A 25,547-nucleotide genomic window follows, 5' to 3' on the forward strand; every position below is an offset into this window, starting at 1 on the left:
ACAAGGGGACAATTATGTTTTATTTATGTATAATGAAATCTGATGTATCCTACCACCAGTGATAAAAAACATCAGCAGAATGAAGCTACTTTCATACTTTGTTCAAACAGCCGCACTCTCCTCTAATAAAACTATTGCTATAAAACGAATCGTTTCTGCTGAAACTGCTGTTGATTCAGCTCTGTGACCTGACTTTGTGTTGTTTACTTGGACTTCATTACACTGGAAGGAGTCTTAAATATGCTGCATGTTTGTGTGTGTCCTAAAAGCCACTGCTGGGAGGTGCAGACCTTATCATCTGCTCAGCCTGTGCACCGCTGCATTTAACCAGATGGAAAGCGAGCAGACAGTGTTCAGGCAGCGCTTTGAAATGGGCTGGAGTGAGTCTGCTTCCCGTCTATCTGCTCAGATCTCCATTAGCTCGCCATGGGTTGCACTCTGTCCCTCAGCAGCAGGCGGCAAGATTTTTTGTTATATACTGCCACTTGTGATAACTGCCTGTACTAAAGGTAGTGAGTCTTGCAGCATTAGGTTAAGAGTAGTTCAGTGCTCTTTGACATGGTCAGCCTCAGATCACGAGCAGAAGAATGAAATGACAGTGGTGCGCTGGAGCCTGACCTGTTTGGAGGCACGTACACCAGCCCGGTTCAGCCGCTGTGAGCTGACAGGTTGTAGGGTACACGGCTCCCAGTGTGGAGGAGAAAAGTAGAAGTTCAGCAGTAAAGCTCAGACTTGTTTTTGTCTGTGCAGGTTCTGAGTCATCCAGGTCACAGGCTTTTCTGATTTCATAACTATACTTTTAGTCAATTATGAAAGCTAGTTCACATCCTCTGTTCTCGTGACGTAGGCTCCATCAGCATCAGACAAAACAATCTCCCAGATAAATGACGGTACTTTTAAGTCCTGGGGTCATTCACAGAGAGCTGATATCAAAGAAGAACGTTTCTCCACGGATGCTGGGTGGTGAGTGACTCACCTGAGTTGGTCTACTTGATTGTTCATCTCAGTTAATGAGCATGCATTTGGTTATTTCTCTCTTCTTCTGCCACTGTCTCATCAGTGCTTTAACACTGTAAAGTATGCCTTTGTAAGAGGAGGCACGTAGCTCTGTGTCTGCTTTGTCCTAGACGTGAAACTATATTTAAATCAACAAGCTTGAGGTTTAAAGAGAAGCTCTGTTTTTCCCATCATGCAGACATGAAAACAAACAGACACACCAAAGAAAAACCTCCCAAAACGAACAGATGCACAGTGTGTTTCTGTAAGAAGGATTTCTACTGTCTATAAATTCACTCTTTTCTGTTATTATAACCTGATTATCTCGTGGAGTTTTAGATGATTTTATGAAAAAAAATGATCAAGTGAAAGCATCGACTGATTTTAGAGCTTAAATCATCTCCACAGAGCTGGTTGTTATAAAAACTGAGCCAATTGAGGCTTTTTATGTCTCAGTGGGGACTGAGGACTCATGCACAGGATTAGGCCTTTAGTCTTGAGGACAGCGTCTTTCCTCTGACTGAAGCAAGCTGTAAAACAAATGAAATAATTGATGTAACACGTGATTATAATTACCTGGCTTTTATCTAATTAAGGTTATTTTTATAATTTATGTTTGGCGCTGGCATGAATTCAGACCGGCTAGTCAAATGTTTGTACGTTAGAAAGCAAGTCTGCTTTACGAAACTTGATTATCGATCGTGTGTTTTTTGCAGCTGCCCCAGTTACACGTGTCCGTGGGATTGTTCTGCTGTGTGTAAATCTGTCTTCCTAAAACACAGAACATAAATCCTCTCTTGCGTTCATCTCAACACAAGCTTAAAAAGACAAACAAACAGATGCCTAACGCGTTTTGGTTTGTGAAATTCGATGACTTGTTTCCCGACTCCAATCCTTTTAAAGCGTAAATGAGAAGCGAGTACCAAGAGTGTCCCTGACAGCTTGTTTTCCACCCTCCTCCAGAGCGAGTCTCTGCCAGGCAGCCAGCTCCCAGCATTAGTTAAATCTGTGCATCATGCAGCTGTTTTGGGTAATGCAAACCAATAATTCTGTCATAATCTCTGCAGAGCTATCCATTTATATCTGAACTTTCTTTCCCACTTTTACGTGCAGAACCTCGATTACGGAGACTTCAGACTGAGCAGATTATATGTTCAGCAGGACAAACTACAGTTGCATGTACACAGTAAAATAACTGTCATGAGCAGTTTGTAAGTCCACAGTTTGTAGGTCATCCCTGGTTTGCCAGTATTTCGTTTCCAGGTTATTCAGTTCTTGTTATTTTTCGTAGTGCTTCTGTAGGTTCTTATGCTTTATTTGACGGCATTATTATTTGTATCTGGTCTTTTAGATCTTCCATTTTTTGTTGGGTTCTCAGTTATTTTGTCATTTCACGTACTGTTGTGTTTATTGTATTCTTCCAGTTTACCCAGCCTCCCGGTGTTTCCTGTGCATTGTCCCTCTTGTGTCTGTTGGGTTTGGATTTGCTTCCATTGTCTGATTAGTTGCAGCTGCATTCCCTGGTGTTTCCCATCTCCCTAATTACCATGTGTGTTTATAGCCCTGTCATAGTTCTTTGATGAATCATTCCTCATCCATCATCTACAACGGGTAAAGTACTATCTGAACAACTCACCAATTTTCAAAGTAAATATATTTCTAAAGCTGATGTTGACGTTAAATTCTCACCGGATGTCTGTAACAACCCATCTAATCCACATCCATAGAAAAAAATCAAACCATAGATGTCCATGAATGAAGTTATGTGTTTGCACAAAAGGCTTTGTTGGTCATACCAGCTTCCCCTCCTGTAAGGAGTAACGAGTCACACACATTCAGCTCAGCTGTGATTTTTGGCTCGTTCTTCCACAAAGTCTGCAGGTTGCTGCAGTTCTCCATGGATTCTCAGTTGGAGTCAGTTCAGGTGATCGGCTCGGCCATTTCAGCAGCTTTATTTTCATTTTTCTGAAACCAGAGTTTCCTCGGCTGTGTTTGGGATCACTGTCTCGCTGAAACATCCACGCTCGTTTCATCTTCATCATCCTGTTAGATGGAAGCAGATTTTTAGTCTCCGTACATTTTTCCATTCATCCTTCCTTCAATTATACGCAGCGTGTCAGTGCTGTATGCTGGAAAACAGCCCCTCACCATGATGTTCCCACCTCCAAGCTTTCCTGCTGGTGTTTTGGGGTGGTATTCAGCGCCCTTTCACCTTCAAACATTTTGCATCTAAATGTTCAGTTGTGGTCTCATCTGACCAGACTAAACTCTCAGGCATGTCTAAATGTTGTTCAGCAAACTTTAAACATATGCTTTACTTTCAGCAGTGGAGTCTTGTGTAGTGAGTGTGCGTACAGGCATGGTGGCTGAGTGTGTTACTTCTTTTGTTTTTTTTACTTTGAAATAATTGTACCTGCCGACTGAGGTCTTTCTGTAGCCACAGGTGCTCCCCGGCTCCTGGACTCTCTTGATCATTCTTTTCACTCTGTTTGAAATCTTGCGGGGAGTTGCTGCTCGTGGTCGGTTTAAGGGGAAATGATGTTCTTTCCACTTCCAGATTATGGCTCCAGCAGTGCTCAGTAGTTTAGAAACCAGTAACCGGTGCCATCAGTATGCTTTTTACCAATAAAGTTGCAAAGGTCTTGAGAGAGTTCAGTGGTTTTACCCATCGTGGGATGTTTTTTGGTAATGAAACACCTGTTTTAAGGACTGAACCAGATTATAGTCATTTGCACTAAGTGGCAGGATTGTGTTCTAACAGCTCAAAGAATTCATGATGTCCCTTTCCTCTTGTGTTCAGCACTTTCCCCCTGTGCCATTTCTTATTTTTATCTGTGGTTTGGTTTCTTTTCTTGTGTGGACTGGTCGAGTTGTTACTGACATTCAGTTTCATGATAACAGCACCTTTAGAAATATATTTCCTTAGAAAATTGGTGTTCAATACTTATTCTGCCTACTGTATGTAAACCTCAGTTCTCACATGTTAACTGTTCATTTTTCTGTTTCTAAATAATTTGTGTGAAGAATCGCTGAACATGACAGTAATTTTGGTGTTGGTGGACTGGAAATGTTTATTTTTGGAGATACATGTTCAGGTTATTTCAGAAAGTAATGTTTTTGAATGAAAATCCAAAATTAAGTGTTTTTAATGATGCAGATAATTAGGACATGCCTACCTTTGCTCTGCTAGCAGTAAGTGAGTTTCCAAGATAAGAGTATGTCTGCTGCCCTGCTCTTGGATGGATGATGTAGTGTCTTCTTGCTAGCTCATTCAATGTCTCCTACAGATGAGCTAGAAGGGTTCGTTTTTATTTTTCAGGCTTTTCTCGCTTTTCTTCAAGTACCTTTATATATGCTCCCCCATTTAATTAAAAAGAACATTTATCTGATCTGGCTTGTTCAGTCCCAAAGCAGAGTGAAATAACTCTGCGAGACAGAGCAGCCCGAGATAACGAGTGAGCGCAAATGTAAAGGGATGTTAACATAATGACAAGGAAAAAATGGAGCTGAAGAAATAAAGAAGAGGCCTGTCGCCTGTTAAAGCCATTTCAGGTAACAATCAGCCTGTCAGTCAGATGCAAAGACAAAAAGAGACTGATGGGACCTGCTGAGTCACCGCCGAATCTCAGGTTTTGTTTACATTCCAAGAGCTTTTTTTCCAGATAGAAATCATGCAATAATAATGCCTGTAATGATATTCAGTGTCGCAGCTGAACAAAGCTGTTATCATTACAAAACCCAGTGATTTTTCAGGTCTGCACACAAATGATTCAGCAGCGTTTCCCAAGAACAAAACGGTCACTGACAGAGGACGGGAGATGATAGCAAAACATTCGAAGTTCAGATAAAATCTGAATCGATTAAATTTGTGGTGAATCCTCACAGAATAGATTGTTGGCATAAATTATTGATTAGATAACAGCCTCAGGCTTTGGAGCAATCTAATAATTGGCTGTTGTATAGCAATGGCTGCTAAAACTTTGTGGAACAGACGTCGATGGAGCAGAGCTCCTATTTGTGTCGGATTCACCGATCCCACTGCCACTCTTTACCTTAATGTTTCTGCACCTCCACTGTTGACTCAGAGCTTAAAATGAACCTCCCACAGTTTGCAGAAGAAAGGTTGCAGATAAAGGTGGGAGCTGCTCCTTTTGATGCTAATGATGTGAGAAATGGGTATCTGTTGCTTCTCTGTAATTGTGGGTCTCAGCATGGCTCAGTGCATTTCCGCTGAGCCCTGAGTTGTTTATCTGCTTTGAGCTGTTGTGATATTAACGTTTTTCCATCTCTTCTGCTCTTCTTCTGTTGTTTCCTGGAAGGTGTTGCCAGGCATACTGCAGAAGCATTGCTGTATCTTACCAGACAGGAACGCAGGTAAGGACCTAACAGATGTCCCCCTCTCCACTAATGACACCACTCACACACAGTGCTGAGATGGAAAGCGAGAGCCAGTCTGTGAGAGTAATGAGCAGGCTGTGATCCCGGGGAATGGCGACTCAGTGGGGGGGTCATATTTGTCTGCGTGCTCTACATCTCGGAGCTGACCATGTTTCTCACATAGTGTTGACCTGCCCTGACCTCACTGTTTGGCCACAAACTGCTCACTTTATCCTTCTTACATAAAATTATTCTTTTCCCACCTCACTGCTACCCCTAGCAACATTAACATGTGTCAGATCTGATGGGGTTCTCTGTGTGTATTAACTTTCTCTACCTACATGCCTGAGGGAAGGGAAAAGTTCGGGGAGCAGTTGTTGGAACGTGTGATGGTGATGGGCTTCTTCACATCGTTGCAGGTGTGAAGAGGTTGCTGATGAAATTGAAGAGCAGGGAGATATACTCAGGTACCTGGCCGCAGCTTTCACAATAATGACTTTTCTTCTACCTCTGTGTGCGTTTTTTCCTTCGACTGCACCGAGACTGCATGCACATGCATCCCACTAACAAAAGCTCGTTAGTGCTACTCTGATGTGAATTTATCAGCGCCGTGGACATTTTGACACGTTAACATCAACTCCCTCTGCTGTTATGCACTTTGTACCTTCTGTTTGTCTGACACATGGCTCAAAAGCTACCTGCCCGACTTTTCAAGGTGGGACCAGAGATGGGCAGTAACGCGTTACTGTAATCCGATTACTTTTTTCGAGTAACGAGTAAAGTAAGGGATTACTATTGCAAAAACGGTAATTAGATTACCGTTACTTTCCCGTAGGAACGCTGCGTTACTAAAACCGTGATTTTTTTTTTTTTTTTTTTTTTTTTTTTTTTTTTTTTTGCAAGAATGTCTCATGACAGTGAGGTAAGCAAGTGTGACGTTCGTGACAACAGCTGTGTGCAGATCAACAGTGGATCATATATCGAGTACGGGAGAGAGTATGAGCGTGCAGCGTTTAAAGTGTGGAAGTACTGACCTTTAAGTCTGATTCCATAAAAAGTGACAAAAACATTAGCGTGCGTTGTGCGTGGGAAGAAAACTTCTTTTTACAGCGACAAAAACCCCTAAACTTCCAAGCAAGCTCCGAGTGCGCTACCACGTAATCAGAATCAGAATACTTTATTATGTAATGGGAAATTCACAGAGAAACTGCCGTATCCTTCCACTGACCGCTGCGGCACACCTGCACCAGGGTAAACCTCCGCCTACCCCACTCCTGCTTTACAGGTGAAAATAGAGCAAAAGGACCGCTGAGTCTTTGACTTTATTTATTTTCTGCTGTGTTTTACTTGCATCTATTTGAAAGACTGAGTGTAAACACACACACAAAAAAATAAAATTTATGTGCTGGAATGTGCAGAAAATAAGTTTAAATATTAAACAAATTTCTTCCAGTCAGAGAATGTTGCATATAATTAAATTTTTGCTTGATGCATAAAGTTAAAAGATTAAAACTAATAAAACAAGTTAAAAGGAGACTTTTCCATTTGATTACATTTTGTATGATGGATTATGTAGAAAAAGTAGAATTGGGCTGAGAGATCTATCACTTTATCACCTATTCAGGTTGTAAATCATGTTTTTAAAAAGTAACTAAGTAATTAATTACTTTTGAAAATAAGTAATCAGTAAAGTAACGGGATTACTTTTTGGGGGAAGTAATCAGTAATTAGTTACTGATTACTTTTTTCAAGTAACTTGACCAACACTGGGTGGGACACATGTGCTTAAGAGTAGAGCGAGGGCACAGCAACCTCGGGGAAAGAGAGACCTGGCAACGTACAAGTTTCAGCTGATGGCCTGAATTATAGCTGATCGCTGTGAGTGATTTGTTGCAGCGTGAAATTAATGTTTGATGGTCCATATAGACAAGATTATCTGCACTTAAGCAGATAAGGAAGTTTACAAACCTGTGAACCACTAGTTGTAGTTTTATTCTGAGCATAAATGTTCCACTCTCATCCACAGGATCTCCTTGCTCAAAGGATGCCAGATAGGTGATGCTTGCAGGCATGTGGCAGCCCTCTTTTTATATTAGGGAAATGTTTTTTTAAAAAAGAGTCAACGTCCACATCTTAATAAGTTGCTGTTAGTTGCTTGCAATCACCGCGTGAATATGGAGGACCCCCGGGACACACCTATGCGCTGGTCTTAGAACAAGGTGTCCTGACAGAGTGAGCACACATTAAAATAACCGTATAATAACCTTATTAATATGGATATCTCTGAAACCATTCCACTGAGGGTTCCAGAGACACTTGTCTGGGATACAGAGTTCATTTCATGATGTTTGCATCTGTGTTTGTGTGTCTACAGTACCTTGACAACAGTATTACTTCCCCCCAAAAACTCAATTTCATAAAAAAACACAAAACAAAATGCACACACAGAAAAAAAGTCATTGCCTTTCTCTGCAAATGTCTTCGTTCTGAAAGATGGCGCTGTCAAGAAGACACAGTGCAGAGCGCTTCTCCTGAATCCTCGGCGGCGCCACATCAACAAACCTCTGATTTTCTGAGAAGCACCTCCACCAAAGTTCACCGATCATTCAGCCACAGGTTCCATCTCAAATGCGAGTCAGAGGTTTTGCAGATTAATGTCTACCTTGGCATCCTGTTTCCATGGCAACACAAGGTGCCAGTAGACGATACTGTATTTTGTCATCTCTCCAGCGACAGGACGATGTAGTGCTAGTGTGTTTGCATATGCTAAACAGATGGCATAAATGAATACAGGCACTGAGTGAGGACGCTCTCCAGCGAGTTCGTCCGTACTGAGTCGGGCCGCCTGAGGTGCAGCGTGAGTGGAAACACTCGGTGTAGGGCTTGGATTAGAAGAGCACAGAGTAAGAAGGGCGAATGTTTCGAGGAGGAAGTAATGCCCATAAAAAGACTGATATCTCCAACACAGATGCTGCACTGTGTGTATGTGTGTTTTCGTGTCCTGGTGCATGCGCTCAGCTCTGGTATACTTCACTGAGCGAGGGGCGCCCTCTCCTGGGCGGCTTCACTCCTTGTGGAAATCCACCTCGTCCTCAGAAACACTTTTCTCATCTGTCCCCGGCTTCTGCTCGGTGAAAGCCGGTGCGTAGAAGCTGGAAGGATGAGGCTTATCGTAATCTGAGACTCTCACTGTTATCAGCGTGTCCCTCTGCTCCTGCAGTACTCCATGAGCAGAAGCCCTTGTGCTGATGAGCACTCAGCATTTCTATGCCACACATTCACAGATTTGTCCTATTTATAGACATTAATTAGCGTGAGACTGTTTCAACATTCATATCTGTACTCCTATTATCATCTCGTACTATCCCAGGTTTAAAGACACTTGCCAATTCGTACTCTGGCATTGTAACTAAACGCTCCTTTTATGTGATTCTCTATAAAACCTCCATATTTGACTTTAGCAACTGGTACATAAACTGGTTCGATCTTCACATCCACTGAATGAGTTTTAGGATGATTTTGTTGTAGATGGCATGTTTACGGTGTCTTGCATTGCTCTCGCTTTTCTCTCTTTTGCAAACATTTTACGATCGCTGAGGTTTGTGCAAAGCTTTCTTTCTGGGAAGCCCGTCTAATCAGAATCAGAATACTTTATTGATCCTTAGGGGAAATAATTTTTCATTACAGTGCTCCATTATAAACAAACATTAATAAAGACAGACAATACACTAACTAAGAATAGCACAATATATACATAAAAGTCACAACACACAAACGTCTATCAGCCTTTGCAGCGTTTGGACACTTAATGTTTTGCATCCATTCATATTTAGTTTCCTCGAGCTTCACGAGACTCTCTAACAGTATCTCTCTCACACACACACACACACACACACACACACACACACACACACACACACACACACACATATTTCCACTACTCATTCTCAGTTTTCACCCCAAGTCTTCTGCATTTTATTAGTAGAAAATTAGCTGTTAATAATAGTAATAAATATTCCTACATATAGATGTTCACTTACCTTATTAAACACAATTTTAAATGCATGAATTGATAGCAGTAACACACACAAGCCCATCATATTTTGTATGAGAGCAGTAAGGAAAATCATTGTTATCATGGCATGTATAAAACAGACCAACTTTACAGCAGGTGTTATGTTGAGACAGAAAACATGTATGGGTGATGTACGGTCATCTACCAATCGGAAGGTTGAAGGATCGATTTCCCAGCTTTTTCCAGTCTGGATGTCAAAGCATCGTTGAGCACGATACTGAACCCTGATGCATCCGTCAGAGTGTGGATGTGTATTCAAATATCAGACTAAGTACAAGAAAGATGAAGACAAACAGCACCTGTATGAATGTGTGTATGATTGGGTGAATGAGGCTTGTTGTAAACAGTGCTTTGAGTGTTTTGGTCTCAAGATGTTATTCGATTGGCAGAGAAGATTCTAAACAGTAAATTCATGCGTACACTTGAAATTGGGCACATTTCAAGTTCAAGCTATCTGCACCGCATGAGAAGTTTCTGATGCGTCTCCGTCTAAAACAGCTAAAGTCCCTGAACTACATGAGCTGATAGCATTACTCTTCACTTTATGTGAGTCACAGCATGTCCATCTTAATGCTTCTTGTCCCGCCTGAGCTTCTCCGTCCTGCTGTGAATCTCACTGACACCGGAGTGAATCAGCAGCTGCTCTGTTAGCTTTCGTAATTAACGGGCAGGCTGTCCCTTTCCGTGTGAGTGTGCCCGGCCTGTTTTCCTAAATGCGCGCACACACACACTGGACACGTGCACAGCCGGCCGCTGCACACATGGTGTCCTTCAACACACTTGATATCAGTCTGCAGCAAAGCGAGACAACGAGGGAGAGCCTGTCTCCTTCTGATGGCTCTCAGATACCTCGATGGCAGGTCTGTATATCACACCTGCTCATCAGAAGGAAACTCACAGAGAAAATTACTTGGAAAAAAATACAAATACTGCATTTTGAAAGGAGCTAATAAGTGAATGCTGACGGCATGTGTGTGCATGTGCACATGTTTGGACATCTTTCTGAGGACAAAAGTAGCATGCTAGTTTACTTGTGGGGACCAACGGTCACTTATGGTAACAAAACACCCGTCACCCAACTTTGAAGGCTCAAAATGTGATTTTAGTGTCAGGGTTACAATTAGGTTTAGGCTGAGGGTTAGGACTTAGGGTTAGAGTAGCTAGGGAAAGCATTATGTCAATGAGATGTCCTCACTAAGATATGAAAGTGTGCGCGTGCTGGAGGACATCAGCAGCTTTCTCTTGCCTGCTAAACTCTCAGCTGCTATAGATTATTAAACCCGATTCTTTGATCCCCATGATAGAACAGAGAAAACCCGACTCGGTGGTCAAAACATTTATAATTCTTTATTCAATCATCTTCGGGAAGAGAGAGCCCTGCACAGCCCAAAGCCAGTTGCAGAATCTCTAACATTAGAAGCTAAAAATGTGTCTCTCATAGGTGTTATTTTGGTACTTTACACGTCACACACAGCCTCGATACAAACAACTCCTTATATGTTACTAGTTCCTGTTTTTATTTATATGCTTGTACAGCTCTACACTAACTTCCTGTTTTCCAGTCTGGCTGAGCACTTAGTCTGAGTCAAACTGGCCTTGCTTTACAAGCTTTTATTACTAAAATACATAAAACAATATAATCAGAAAATAAGCATTAACAATATGTTTATTCCTTAACAAGCAAGTGCAGCAAGTTGATCATAAACAAATGTGACACAGAAACATAATGTATTAGAGAGAAACTCTGCTCCACTGTTTGAAGGTCTCCCACGAGGTGTCAGAGATCTCCAAAGTGGGACATGCTGGTCAAGTTGAATATTCATTATGCAAACTCTGAATTTAAGTTCCTGAGAGTTCAGGAACATTTCAGTGTCTTGTGGTCAAGATGCCGTTCAGCACACTGTGGCCATAGTTTCTTTGTGTGTGTGTGTGTGTGTGTGTGTGTGTGTGTATTTGCGCTGAATGCACACATTATGGAAACGTGTTCGTAATAGCAACAGGGCGATTGCTTCTGGTGTTGAATATTTACAGACAACTTCATGCTGCTTGTGCTGGCAGTTGTCACCTCACATATTGGAGCTCATTAACTTCATCTTCACCCTGGCATCAGCTCACACAGTCACCAGGAAGTGGCCACTAGGTGACCCTGCAGACTGTGCACAGGCACACTTGCAGATTCTTTAAAGGATCTCAAAAAAAATCAGTAAAAATCCCAAACTGTGCTGGCAGAAGGTTCTTCCAGCTGTTACTACTCACCTCTACTTAACTGTGTGAGGAACTGCGAGCCAAAAACCTGACTGTCTGGAATGCATGCTCTCTACAAGCAACGACTGCACTGAAGTGCATGTCTTTCACAAGCTAAGCACGACGATCGCTGTGACTATGGGACTGGATTTGCAGACCGTAATTGTGGAAACTAATTCTTATTTTTCTAATCTAATAAAAGATAAATATATAAAAATGTTGACTATTCAGTACCTCCCGTGTTTTCACGACATGTACATGGTGGAAAAAAAAATACTATTTGTTGTGTCATTGGACAGTGTTGCACTCTCGGTGTGTAGCTGTGTGCAGCCCACTTACCTGGCATGAATGTGTTTCAGTATGTGCTGCATCTGTCTGTGGGGACTCCTGTCATTGAATTGTATAGTATATGACTGGAGGACAGCTGGTCTCCGTGGACTGTCTGTCTCAGCTTGTCCCTGACATAATGGGCAAGCTGGGAGAAAGCTTTGATTTAACGCTGAGTACTCACTTCCAGCTTGCTCGTTAATGGATGAATGACGGTGGCAGGAAGTGAAGGAAATGGGAGGTTCTCCCTGTTTCTGTGCTGACAAACCTTTAATTCCTTTTAATAAACTCTCCTTCCCCCTTTGCCTTTTTAATCAGAAGTCACACACACATAATCATAGTTTATGATGACACACTGCACTCACAAACATCAGTTCACAGCCTTATTCTAACTAATGGGAGATGTAGATGGAGCTGTCGACTCTATCCAGACACTCAGTTATACCTTTAATTCTGCATGGAGACCGGTTGCCCTGTAAGACGGGAGCATCTCATACCTGCTGAAGCTGAATGAACTGAATAATTAAGCATAAAACAAGTGAGACTACTAATACTTTGATGCTGCATTAGCGATCATTGCATGCTTAATGTTCAATTTAATGCATGCAGGTAGCATGGCCAATACTGTATATGCAAGAAGAAAGAAAACACGTATAGATGTTTTTCATTCCATAAGGAAATTTTAGGAAAAGCTGCCGCCTACTTCCTGCATGTCTCCGTGGAATAGCTTGAGAAAAAAATTGGGGTCACACGGTGACAGAGAGGGGTGATTGTAAAAGCTTATCAGAAATCTGTGTAGTGCTTGACCAGATAGATCATCCGAAGAAAGTCGGCCAGAGTCTGTGTGTGCACGGAGGTGATAGTGAGAAGTAGCTTCAAGCCGCCAGGCTGGGCTCTAATGGAACGTTTCACAGCATGTGTGTAGCGTTCAGCATCCCTGTCTGTCTGTGCAGCTCTCTCCTCAGTGGAGTCCTGTTGTCTCTGATTATGTGCAGGTTTCCTATTGGCTGGCATTTTAAAATAATAAAGACCTAGAGTTGGTACTTCCTCTCTGCTGTTTGCAAGGACATCGTTTTCTCTCTAGCTGAGTTTAAAAGTTCACTGTTGAGACTGAAAAAAGGTCATTCATCAAATTAATTGACTCAATTATTTTCTTAGTGCAACATAATGCAGAATTTTTTTTTTGCTACGCTAACAATATTATAGAAAGTATAATAACTACTTTCATCATAATTTATTATTTTTATAGCTGACATAGATTAATTTAAATTATTAAATCACGTTTTATTATTTCTCCACTTAACTGTAACCAAACCCGTGATCCTTGGTTAGCAGAACCTAACAAGATTTATGTAAAAGGCACTCTCCTGATCATTTTAAATCACATTGTGGGGCAGAAACAGAAAACTTCAGTCCTCCTCGGAAGCAGAGCCTGCTTAATGTAGCTGAGATGAGAAATATTCAAAGACTGTACATAAAAGATAAACACAACTAGCAAAATTTTGAAGTCTTGACTGTCAGTTTATGGCAGCATTTTTTATTTTCACCAAAATGAGAAACCATGCATACATATACACATGGAGACGACCATCCATCCATATGCTGTGCTACCTGCATCCTGCGAGGTGGCACCTCCATGGATCAGACTTGTTTATCCAACATGTTGCAGGTTGTTCGATTGAATGGAAATATGGGACTTTGGAGGCCAAGTCAACATCTCAGACTTCTTGTTGTGCACCTCAAACCATTCCTGAACCATTTTTGCTTTGTGTCAGAGCACATTATCCTGCTGAGAGAGGCCCACAGCAGTGAATACTGTTTCCATGAAAGGGTGTACGTGGTCCGTAACAGTGCTTAGGTAGGCGGTACGTGTTAACCTAACATCCACGTTGATGGCAGGACCCAAAGTTTCCCAGCAGAACATTGACCAAAGCATCATTCGCTTTCTTCCCATAGTGCATCCTGGTGCCAGGTGTTCCCACCTTCTTCTGTTGCTCCGTGGTCCGGTTCTGATGTTTACATGCTCACTGATGACATTTTCGGCACTCGACAGCTGTCAGCATGGGCACAGTGATGGGTCTGCTGCAGCCCCGTGCACAGCACACTGTGATGCTCTGTGTAATCTGACCTTTCTGTCAGAACCAGCACGAATTTGTTCTGCAGTTTAAGCTACAGAAGTTCGTCTGTTGGATCAGACAACAGGGTCAAGCCTTTGCTCCCCATGCACATCAGTTAGCCCAGGCTGCCCATGACCCTGTCGCTGGTTCACCACTGTTCCATATTTGGTAGATACTGACCACTGCACACTGGGAACACCCCACATAGTCGTCTGCCCATCACAATCTCAGATCACTCAAATCCTTGCGTCACCCATTTTTCCTGCTTCCAAAACACCAGCTTTGAGGATATAATCTTTACTAATATATCCCACCCACCAACAGGTGCCCTGGTGAAGAGATGATCAGTGTTACTGGTCATAATTTTGTGTCTGATCAGTGTAAATACATATTGGAAAGATGTAATCTACCTCAGACAGAATACCAGTCCATCACAGAAAGATGGACACACATCATTACCTGTAGCCAATTTAAAACCAATGGTTAAGCTCTTATATCGTCTCTTTGATTCTAAATGGAAACACATTTTACAAGATGAAGATTATTCTGCATTAGTGTCATGGCTGTGTGCAGGCGGGCAGGATGAAGGACCCAACATGTAGGACTCAGAAACAGGGAGTAACTTAGTAACTAACCTTAATTCTGGAAACTCTTAAAAACAAAAGTTACAAAAACAAATCAAAACCTCAACTGCAGAGCTAGAAACTAGACTGGGAACAGGAACCGGAAGCTAACAGTCACACGCTAGGAAAAACCAACTAGGACATGACGAGAGAGCACACAGCGAACTGAGGGTACGACACGACACCGAGCAGTAGGAAGATGTTGCACACTTTAAAATGAATTGAAACCAGTGTGGCTTTGTGAGTTCACCTTTACTGTATCTGCAAATATATATGTAGACATAGCACAACGTTACACTCTTCTGCAGTCTCACACAACTCTTACAGGCGCACTGCCTTATGGTTAGTGGCTGGGCTTATTTACTCCCGCTAGAGCTGCTCATTTTATGGGATACTCCCTCTTGTGGTGTAACGGAGGAATAACTACCCTTCCTGCACTATGTCATTTTTGGAGACTGGGGCACACATTATTTTACAACAATCAAAGAAAATACATATTTGAACAATCAGAACAATTTAACTAACTATAATATTGTAACTAAAGATTATTGGGGGTGGGGTGTCCTGTTTTTGTCCACAATGTCTTTCTTGTCCTTACAAAGATTAGACACTAAATACAGACGTGAACAGTTGAGAGACACAAATGACACTAATGACACAGACGAGACGGGGAGAGCGAAACAGAACACATAGACATGAGACCTGGACCTTCAAAGTAAAACAGGAAATACAACAGGCACACACAGACACCAGCTTAACACTAACACATCAGACATGGCAACAGGGAAGGAACATGTGGGCAGGTAAAGGGACGCAGGCTCGACACAGAACCGAGGGAGCTTAAATACAAAACAGAACAAGGCAACAAGCATGAACCTGAAACATAAGATAATCAAAACCACTGAGTCCACAGACTCAGGACCGAGACAGACAGACTTAAATCCAGCAACTGAGAGATGCGTTTGCTGAGGTCAGCGTTGGTGCCATTTTCTCAGAGTCCTGTACTATCAAGCCTCTTTTGAGAGGGGTCGGTGATTATAAAGAACACATGTTTCAGGTACCTCCCTTTCTAGACTGGGAAACTACTTTCTTTTATATACCATGTATGGTATCATTTCTGAAAGCAGAGACAGAAAACAAAGAAGGACATTTTGATGAACCTCCTCTTTACAGCACAAACTACTGTAGCCTAGAAAGTTGCACGCCACAACATCCAGATGGGACTGTAAATATTCTGCCAGTTACTTTGTCATTGAAGGTTTATGCCTTGAACAGCTGCCTAGTTCAGCCTTAGATGAAAACGTTACATCAAAAATCCCCGTTTGTGCTTTCCACCTCTATTTCTGTCTCTTTGGTTCCCCTGTTGCCCGTCTTGTTGTTGTACCCAATGTTCCGAACATGTTTCTCCCACTGCTGCAATTACACCAAAGCAACGCCATCCATTTCAGCCCTCATTATTAGCACAGCGGCTATGCTGAATAGATGGCAGTCGTTTGGCAGGCCGGAGCTCCCCGAAACCTGGCGAGCGAGTCTAACCGAGCTCCACCTGTTTGTCTGAACCTGCTGCAGGCAAACACTTGTATTTCTCCTGTTTATGCACAGTGTGTTTTATTAGTCTCGTCTCTTTGCATTTATGAGCGCTTGTCTCTCTTTGCTGATGTGTGTGCAACCATTGCCAGCGCTCTAGAATAAGTGAAATATTAAAGCTACACGGGTCGATGTCAATGCAAACATTTGTCTGACCGTGTGCTCTGTCAGGCGTTCAGGTACTCATAACTCACTCTATTAACTTTTACCCAAAGAAACATTTTCTCTGCCTGTCGCCCACCATTCTTATCTTTCTGCTTTTTACCACAGTTCAAATTACATTTTTTTTGTGCTGTTGCTGTGACAAATAGCAGTGACCGCAACATCGGTTTGTTTTCAGAGGACACACATTATGTGTGGAGGAGTTGTAGCCAGCGGGCGTGAACTGGCTGCGAGCTGTGATTTGATTATCAGCCACAACAAATAGAAGGCAGGAAGTCAAATAGCAACACCTTACACAGTTCTGACCTCAATTCTCTGGTGTGTATTAAAAATAAATGAGTGAAGAATTGAATATAGGTATAGATTAACTTTTGTGTTACCAAATAGAACAACTTTGCTTTTGTTTGGTTTCTTCTATTGCTCTTTCTTTTGGGATATAATGTAGATATAAATGTCGTGCCAGTAGTTAATGCTCTTTGGTCTCTCATTTTGTAACAGACCATCAGTACTGCAGTTGTAGCAAATCATTTTTGAACATTTATCTGCTTCTGCTTCTTTTATCTGCTTCCTTTAGAGTCCTCCACAGCAGATCATCCTCCTCTGTCACACCAACCCTCTACATGTCCTGCTTCACTACATCCGTGAATCTTCTTTCGCTTCCTGGTTTTGTTATAAAATGTTTCTATTTGGTATATGAAACACGTTTTTGTCCATCAATAAAGTTCAGGTTGTTTTTGAAACAGAGGCCAACAAAGCAAACCTTTGGTTTCCTAACTTAATCGGTCGTTAAGTGATGACATGACGAATCCTACTTCCGGGCCTAAAGTAGTCTGCGTTTAATATGGCTTTTGTGTTGTTAACATGTTTAATGTTATCTATTTTCTTCTATGTAGTCTCAAAAAGCTCCTAAAACAGTCAGTGATCACTGTTGACCTCCCTCGGCTTTTATTACCGCTAATCATTTATTTAAGCTCAGTTTTTAAAACCTTAGGATGTAACTACAGCCCAGCCCATGCAGCAGTATATGAATGACTCACCTCGTATTGTGGATGGATTATCTCAGTTGTTCTCCTGGCTGAAGTTTGGTCCTTTTACAGCATCCTGCCATGCGATTACATTTGTTCCTGACCACCGAGAACACTCACGTTAACTTTTATCGAGTGGAAAACAAGTTAGCTTGTTTATATTATGCTAACATAGCTGTGTCGCTAGCGGTCACGTAGCACATCATTATATACCAGCTAGCCAAACTTCAGTAACCCTACAAACGTCACTGCTGTTTAGTTTTCTGTCTTCGTTTATGTTGGAAGTGATAACAGAGCTGTATGTTTTAATTTGTTTCCAAAACCCCGCAGTCAGGACATGCTATATTGTATTTAGATAGAAGCTAGCGAGCTAACTTCCTGCTAACTTCTAACTCCGTTAAATGTCATAAATTCCGTTTTCATGGATGCCTGGATGTTAAACTCAATTGTTACACCTGGTAGAGCAGAACGCTGATCATTTTATTAAAGATGAAAGACAGTTTTTCAACTCTCAGTAATGCCATAGTGATCGTTTGATATATGGACCTGCAGCGGAGTTTAGGCCCAGACACGGCTAGTGACGTCAGACTTAACGACTGGATTATTTCCACTTTCACCACCAGCTTCGTTCTGTAACTCTAAGATCAAGTTTCAGCAGAAATGGTTTTTCTTGACATCCATCTGTCTTATGAGTCGGTGATCCATCCTGTCTGATGGACTCTGCAATGACTGCTTTGACTAAGTAGGCCTATCGTGGAAGGGTCATCCTTCATGCAGTTGTGGTAGATGCACTCAAATGACGATCGGGTTTGCCTTGCTCTCTTCTGCTGCTTTCGCTCTTTTGCTGTGTTGTTTTAGTCCTTATCTCCTCTGCAGGTTTCATGCCAGCTTTATTGATAGTCCACCATTCTGCACGATCAGAAGCTGCTTCTTCCCAGCATCCATGTTGATGTGGCATGCTTTCATGCTTACATACATCCTTGAATTTTAACTGTGGGTACCCCTCGTGGCTGGCACCAGTTACCAGTTTTTTTTGGGGATTCTGCCCTCCATGTTTCACATGATCAGCGCCTTTGGTTTGCTTGATCAGCCTTTGTATGCTGGCAGTCCGAGCTTGCTGTAGGACCCTGGTGTTTTGATGCATGCTCGATCATCCAGATAAGGAAATCCCAGTATGATGATTCTGATCATCTGGACGTTGTGTTTTCAGTGGAAGAAGACTCAGACCGACCCTGTGATGAAACATCCAGATGGACAGAATCAAATCTGGATATTTTCCAGGTCTCCTGCCACATTTTGTGGTCTTAATATGGCTGATATTTTGCAGTGTTTGAATTTTATGGGATTTAAAACTTTCTCTCGTTCCCTTCTTGTCTCTCATCGACCTTCTAGAACAGCGATCCCCAACCTTTTTTGCGCGACGGACCGGTTCATGCCCGACAATATTTTCACGGACCGGCCTTTAAGGTGTCGCGGATAAATACAACAAAATAAAACTAGTACCGGTACCGAAAAAAAGATTTATTCATAACACACGTGAAAAGACCAAGGAAAACTGAGTTAACGATAAAAACGATAACAAAATAACGCTGAAAACCGATTTAAAAACCCTGAAAACCATACATTTCACACCTGAGCCTCAACTCTCGCGGCCCGGTACCAAACGACTCACGGACCGGTACTGGTCCGAGGCACGGGGGTTGGGGACTGCTGTTCTAGAATACTCTCAGCCAAATTCACCTCGAGTCTACCATCTGTAGTCTCCACTCTCTGTTGCTTCCTTGCCTGTCTTAACTCTTTGACCATAATGATTTCTTGGGGTCAGTCCATCGGGGCACTCCTCATCCATCCAGCCAAATGCCATTTGTTGATGATAATTGAATGTGCTTATGCCTAGAGGGAGCAGAAGATCGAGCCCATTCCTCTACTGCTCCCCCTTGAAAATGATAATCAGGAAAACAGCATGGAAATCATCCCTCACACTGTTCATTAGCATTTCTTCAGCTGATGCTGTTTGTTCACTAATGAGAAACACACATGGAGAGACACTTGTTGTTTTCAAGGACACAGAAAGAAAGACATCAGCTGAAGTTCTGACGGACTCGTCTTTGCAATTCAAAGATTTCCTCACATTTTTCTTGACGTGTCATCACTTCTTCTTCTTCTTCCTCTTTATTAGGGAGGTGGGGGAATCGTTCTGTCTGTAGTGATCCCCCGCATCTTCCAACTGTTTCCACATGCAAATCAGCATTTTTGCTTCTTTGGAGAAATCCTCTGAAAATACCTTTTTCAAGGTTGCAGGGTGAGTGGCTCAGTTTATTTCAGCTTAGAAAAATAAACCAGACACAACAGAGTATAGAGACATTTCTCATTTCTTTGTAATTGAATTGAATTTTTTTGGACTTCAATAAAAACTAATAGCAGACTTGCATGACAAATTCTCGATATAACAACATCAAGAGGAAGGTGTGAAGCTGTGGCTTACAGTGACGGTCCTTTAAAGAGTGATGACAGGAAGTTAAATAGGAGAGGACGGGTGTGTGCTGTTTCAGCTCTGAAGCAGAGCGATGTCGGGAATAACTGGGCGGCATCATCACCCTCTCTTTCTGTAATGATGTCCTGCCTGCCTGATAGGCCTTAAGGCCAGAGTCAGACCTCCAACTGGCCAGATGATAAAGGACGACCTCGTTCCACAGCTCGTCGCGATGAGTCACTGCTCAGGGTTAAAGCTGAGTCTGTATTTGAGAAGAAGTGGCACGAGGAGGTCTTGTTCGCGAGTGATGGGAGAAGGGAGCCGGAGATCGACAGAGCGATTGGGGCTGCAGCTGCAGTAATGCGGACGCTGCAGCGGTTCGTCGTGGTGAAGAGGGAGCTGAGTGTAAATTTACCAGTCGATCTACGTCCCTACCCTCACCTATGGCCACGAGCTGTGGGTAGTGACCAAAAGAACGAGATCGCGGATACAAGCAGCGGAAATGAGCTTCCTCCGAAGGGTGGCTAGCCTCTCCCTTAGAGATAGGAGAGGTTTGGCCATCCGGGAGGGGCTCAGAGTAGAGCCGCTGCTGCTCCACATCGAAAGGAGCCAGCTGAGGTGGTTCGGGCATCTGACAAGGATGCCTCCTGGGCGTCTCCTGGGTGAGGTGTTCCAGGCATGTCCCACCGGGAGGAGGCCCCGGGACAGACCCAGGACATGCTGGAGAGATTATATCTCTCGGCTGGCCTGGGAACGCCTTGGTGTTCCCCCGGATAAGCTGGAGGAGGTGGCTGGGGAGAGGGAGGTCTGGGCCTCTCTGCTTAGGCTGCTGCCCCCGCGACCCGGCCGCGGATGAAGATGGATGGATGGATGGAGCAGACAGAGAGACAGCAGGAAGTTTGGGATTGAAATAGACACCAGATTCATCATCGAACATAATCAACTTTATTTTAAATCCGTCGAAAAGCAGAAGTTAAATGTTTCTGATAATTGATTTATTGAGGAGAAGCTCAGACATGCTCATGTAGGGGACAAATGCTGAAGTTGTCTTTGTGATGAGCGGCAGCATTATCTCGTCAAGACACTAGTGTTGACATTTTTCATTAAGCACTGATGTTCTGTAATCTCATCGCCACACGGGAGATTCAAGAGTTTGACTTGAAAATGTTCTTCAGTCGAAATAAAAAATTGACATTCGGACGTCCAAATCAGATTCCAAAATTTCAACTTCAAACTGGACAACTACACATACGTTGGTGCTCGTTATTAAAGGAGTGAAAGTGAAATGATTATAAAGAGTACTAGAGAAAATTCAGTGGCACTTAATATAAGTGCCAGAGCTTGTTTCGGTTATGTGGATCACCAAAGTCGACGTTAAAAGTGGACGGGCTAAATGTCAGGCTTATAATCTGGCACTTTTTTATAGTGCCACTGAGGACAAAGAGATGACCGACAGCAGTTGCTCTTTTCAAGCTCTCAGTAGTTCAGAGGCCGCATTGAACTTCATCAAATTGCTTTAGAAAGTAAATCTGCTAGAGTACTCGCTTGATGCTTTATTAATGCTCTGGGAGAGATAACGGGGAGAAGATTATGGAGCAGCAAATTCACTTCCTTTGCTGCTGCGATGCGACAGATGTTTGACAACAGGCTTTCGTTCCCTCCATCCAAACTTCTGTGAGACTCACTGTGATATACCCCTGCTGAGATCAGAGGACGAAGGGATGAAAAAGCATAAACGCATGCACGGAGAAGGCTTTGATATCACGAGGGCTTAGGCGTGCAACAAAAGAAGCCTATAGTTTGGCATTCCTGAATACAATGTCTGCATATGTAAGGGCCAGAATAATATCTGGGAGGACGGGAGCATGAGGAACATTGTCATTTCGCAGACATGTGAATGAGTTGGTGTTATGACGTTTCACTCTGGAATCACCAAGAAAGTTTGAAAGCAGATCTACAACTCCAAAACTTTCTAAAGTTACTATTCTTAAGTAGGGCTGGACTTCAGAGCTGGGGTGTTTGAGGCTCAGGCGGTGGAGTAGGTGCATGCTAAAGTGCGACTGTGTGTGAGTGTTACATAGAAAGCATTTAGTGTTTGTGTTTGCATGAATGGGTGAACGAGGCACGTTATATAAAGTACTCTGAGTGTTCAAGCAGAGTAGAAAAGTACGATGTAAGAAGCAGAATTTTCAGGGATCTGTGCTTCTATTTGAGTGTTTGTCAGTTTTTACTGTTAGCAGAGAAACTGCTGTGCTGCAGTGCGTAAATGCAGCGTGTACTCTAACCCTGCTGCCCACAGCAGACGTGGTTCTGAAGTGATTCGTACTTGCACCACTTTATCCTCTGACCGTACTCGTTGTTCTGTTTAGGTGTGAAGGGAAAATCATTTCTCTACGATGCAGGCACCAACAGACGCAGCTGTTTGCTCGTTTTTCTCTACTTGTGAAGGAAAATGTTCAAGCTGAGCACATTCATTAGAATTAGAATGTCATTTGATTTTCACATTATATTCATATGACATTAATATTCGAGTAATGAGCTTTTTACTTTTATACTTTGAGTACAAAAGTCAAAAACTCACCAGAGAATGGTTCAACACAAGCGTCGGTACTTCTAGTAAAGCTACAGTTGTATTTTTGACTCCTATCTTTTCAGTTAGCGTAATGAGATGAATATAAGCAGTCATCATGATCACATATGGTGACTGAATGCTGCCGTTTTCTTGGCACAAGCCCTGCAGTTCAGAAATGTGTTTACATATCTATGAAACACACAGTTGTCCAAACTTTTTACTTAATCATTTCTATCACTGGATCCCAGAGAGCTGATTGTTAATCTGGAGGTATCTTTTATCACCACCTTGAGATTCAGTCACATGATCAGAATCAACTTCCTGGGTATGGGATGACTGAGCATACATCAAGACATATGATGTATTGAATGATGTACCTGCATGGTCTCTTTATCACAAAGTAAATGTCACAGTTAACATATCAAATGAAACATCGTATAACAAAATCTCCAGTTGTTACTGTCCTGGGCCGGTGACCCAGTGTTTTGACTTTTTGTATTATTATTATTATCCATCCATCCATTCGCTTCCGCTTATCCTTTTCAGGGTCGCGGGGGGCGCTGGAGCCTATCCCAGCTGTCATAGGGCGAAAGGCGGGGTACACCCTGGACAGGTCGCCAGTCTGTCGCAGGGCTAACACACAGGGACAGACAACCATTCACACTCAAATTCACTCGCACATTCACACCTAGTGGCAATTTGGATTATCCAATTAACCTATCCCCACAAGCTGCATGTCTTTGGATGGTGGGAGGAAGCCGGAGTACCCGGAGGGAACCCACGCAAACACGGGGAGAACATGCAAACTCCACACAGAAAGACCCCGGCCTGATGGTGGAATTGAACTCAGGACCTTCTTGCTGTGAGGCAACAGTGCTAACCACCGTGCCACCGTGCTGCACGGTGGTTAGCATAATATTATTATTATTATTGTTGTTGTTGTTGTTGTTGTTGTTGTTGTTGTTAATCTTTGTTTTCTTCTGGGTTTTGTCTGACGTCCGTGTGTTCTGTTTTGCGTCCTCCCTGTCTCATGTAATTAGGTCCAGGCATGTCTCCCTCCTGTGCGCCGTTTCCTTGTTACCTTGTGTGTATATTTAGTGTGTGGTTAGCTCTGTTTGTCGTCGGATCGTCTGCTTACCATCCCGTGTTTCTCTGCTTTCATGTTTTCCGGTTGGTTTGGTTAGTTATCCCCAGTCTAGGTCGCTCTTAGTTCTGTTCTAGCTCCGCTTCTGTTCGTGTTTTCACCCCTTCTGGAATAAAGTTCACTCGCATCTCAGCCAGTGGCTGCATTTTGGGTCCTTCTACAACTCCACACGTCTGCTGCTGTAGCCATGACAGTTATGGGCTAAAAAGATCCAAACATCATCACTGAAAGAGCAAAGTATTACTTCATCAATCCAAACAGTCATTTAATGGATCTTTTTTACTTTGTTTTCTTCTGTCTGTCTTAATCATTTAGCTCTCAAAAACAACCTGCTCTGCATTAATGCAGAAATTTAGCACATGTGACCCAAAGTTATGTAGATGAGACTCTGTCTGTCACTCTACATTATCCTTGATTATTCTCTCTCTTTCTCCCTTTTAGCCAAACAGGTGGAGCAGCACAAAAGAGAAAAAAAAGCCTGATGTTTTCATTTTACTGTCTGTGGAAAATTTCAGAGCTTTTACCAACAAATTAAGTGTGGGAAAGAGAAAATATATTATGTTAGGCTGTTAATTTAATGCAGCCCGTTGAGTCATCTGATTAGAAGAGTCTTGAAGAGTGAGTGATGTTAACAGTGAAGTCATGTCTTTGTAGCCTTTTTCAAAAGACACAACGTTCAGCCAGCATCAGCGGCCACGGAGATATTCTGTAGGAACACCAACTATTTGGATTTATTTATTATATCTGATAACAATCTCCTAAATTGTTGAATAAACCTTATAAATAGTTTGTTAGTTTTCAAATATACATGAAAAGGTACAGATTGAAAGTTGTGTTTTAACAGTCTTATTAAATCTGATGAGACATTGATGTGGGAAATGCAGATCTGCACAGCTGCTAGTTTGATATTCCTGCCGTTATTTCCCCAGCACAGTTGTCTCCGGTCTCTAAAACGAGAGTGCACCAGGTCTTCTCCCGTTAGCTACAAGAGTGAACCCTAAAGACTTCCTCGCTCACACTTTATTAGCAACTGGCCAGTTAGCTGACAGATCTCTGTGGACTGCACGAAAAGAGAACATAGATGCCTCTGTATTTGTCTTAAAGTTGTAGTTGTGCCTCATATTTGAATGACAGGGTGAATTGTGAGCTAACACTACCAAGCTTGATTAGAAAGTTGCATTCATGTGCAATGCACAACAACAGATACCTGCTAATTGGTGCTGAATAAGAAACTAACACAATTCTTTAGTTGTAGTCTGTTTCCCCCGTTAGGGGGTGATCGTGGCTCAAGAGTTGGGAGTTCGCCTTGTAATCAGAAGGTTGCTGGTTCGGTCGTTGTGTCCTTGGGCAAGACACTTCACCTGTTGCCTACTGGTGGTGGTCAGAGGGCCCGGTGGCGCCAGTGTCCGGCAGCCTCGCCTCTGTCAGTGCGCCCCAGGGCAGCTGTGGCTACAATGTAGCTTGCCATCACCAGTGTGTGAATGGCTGGATGACTGGTTGTGTAAAGCGCTTTGGGGTCCTTAGGGACTAGAAAAGCGCTATATAAATACAGGCCATTTACCATTCTGCACTACGAGTCATATTATTTATCAGGTCATTTTAATAAAAAATGCTTCAGAAACATCAACCCAAACATGTCAGAGGTCCAGGTCAGGTCAGAGGTAGCGGTCAGACCCAGCAGACACTGAGACTGACCATGTCTCTAAAAAAAGAGATGTAAGATATAAGACCTTCATGGACAGACGTGCATGTCCATTTGAAAGGTAACATCAACAAACTGTACAATAACCTGGAAGTTTGAAACAGCAGCCTAAAGCCTCACTGA

The 25,547-nt window shown here is 42.6% G+C and overlaps 1 protein-coding gene across 13 annotated transcripts in view; it reads left to right on the forward strand.

The window, feature by feature from the left end:
- Positions 1-25,547, forward strand: part of dlgap2a (discs, large homolog-associated protein 2a) — a 341,537-nt gene that overhangs the window by 142,220 nt on the left and 173,770 nt on the right. For 11 of the 13 annotated variants that reach the window (XM_082517189.1, XM_082517200.1, XM_082517195.1 and 8 more), the window contains exons 2-3: positions 5,316-5,370; positions 5,793-5,840. Coding sequence is in view for 11 of the 13 variants with exons in the window: in XM_082517193.1 (XP_082373319.1) it covers positions 5,316-5,370; positions 5,793-5,840 (103 nt within the window). In the remaining 2 variants the exon portion in view is untranslated. The other 2 variants (XM_082517198.1, XM_082517197.1) reach the window with 2 other exon arrangements.

The sequence above is a fragment of the Aulonocara stuartgranti genome, assembly GCF_965226115.1.
Source record: "Aulonocara stuartgranti genome assembly, chromosome: 19".
In the NCBI taxonomy this organism is placed as follows: Eukaryota; Metazoa; Chordata; class Actinopteri; order Cichliformes; family Cichlidae; genus Aulonocara; species Aulonocara stuartgranti.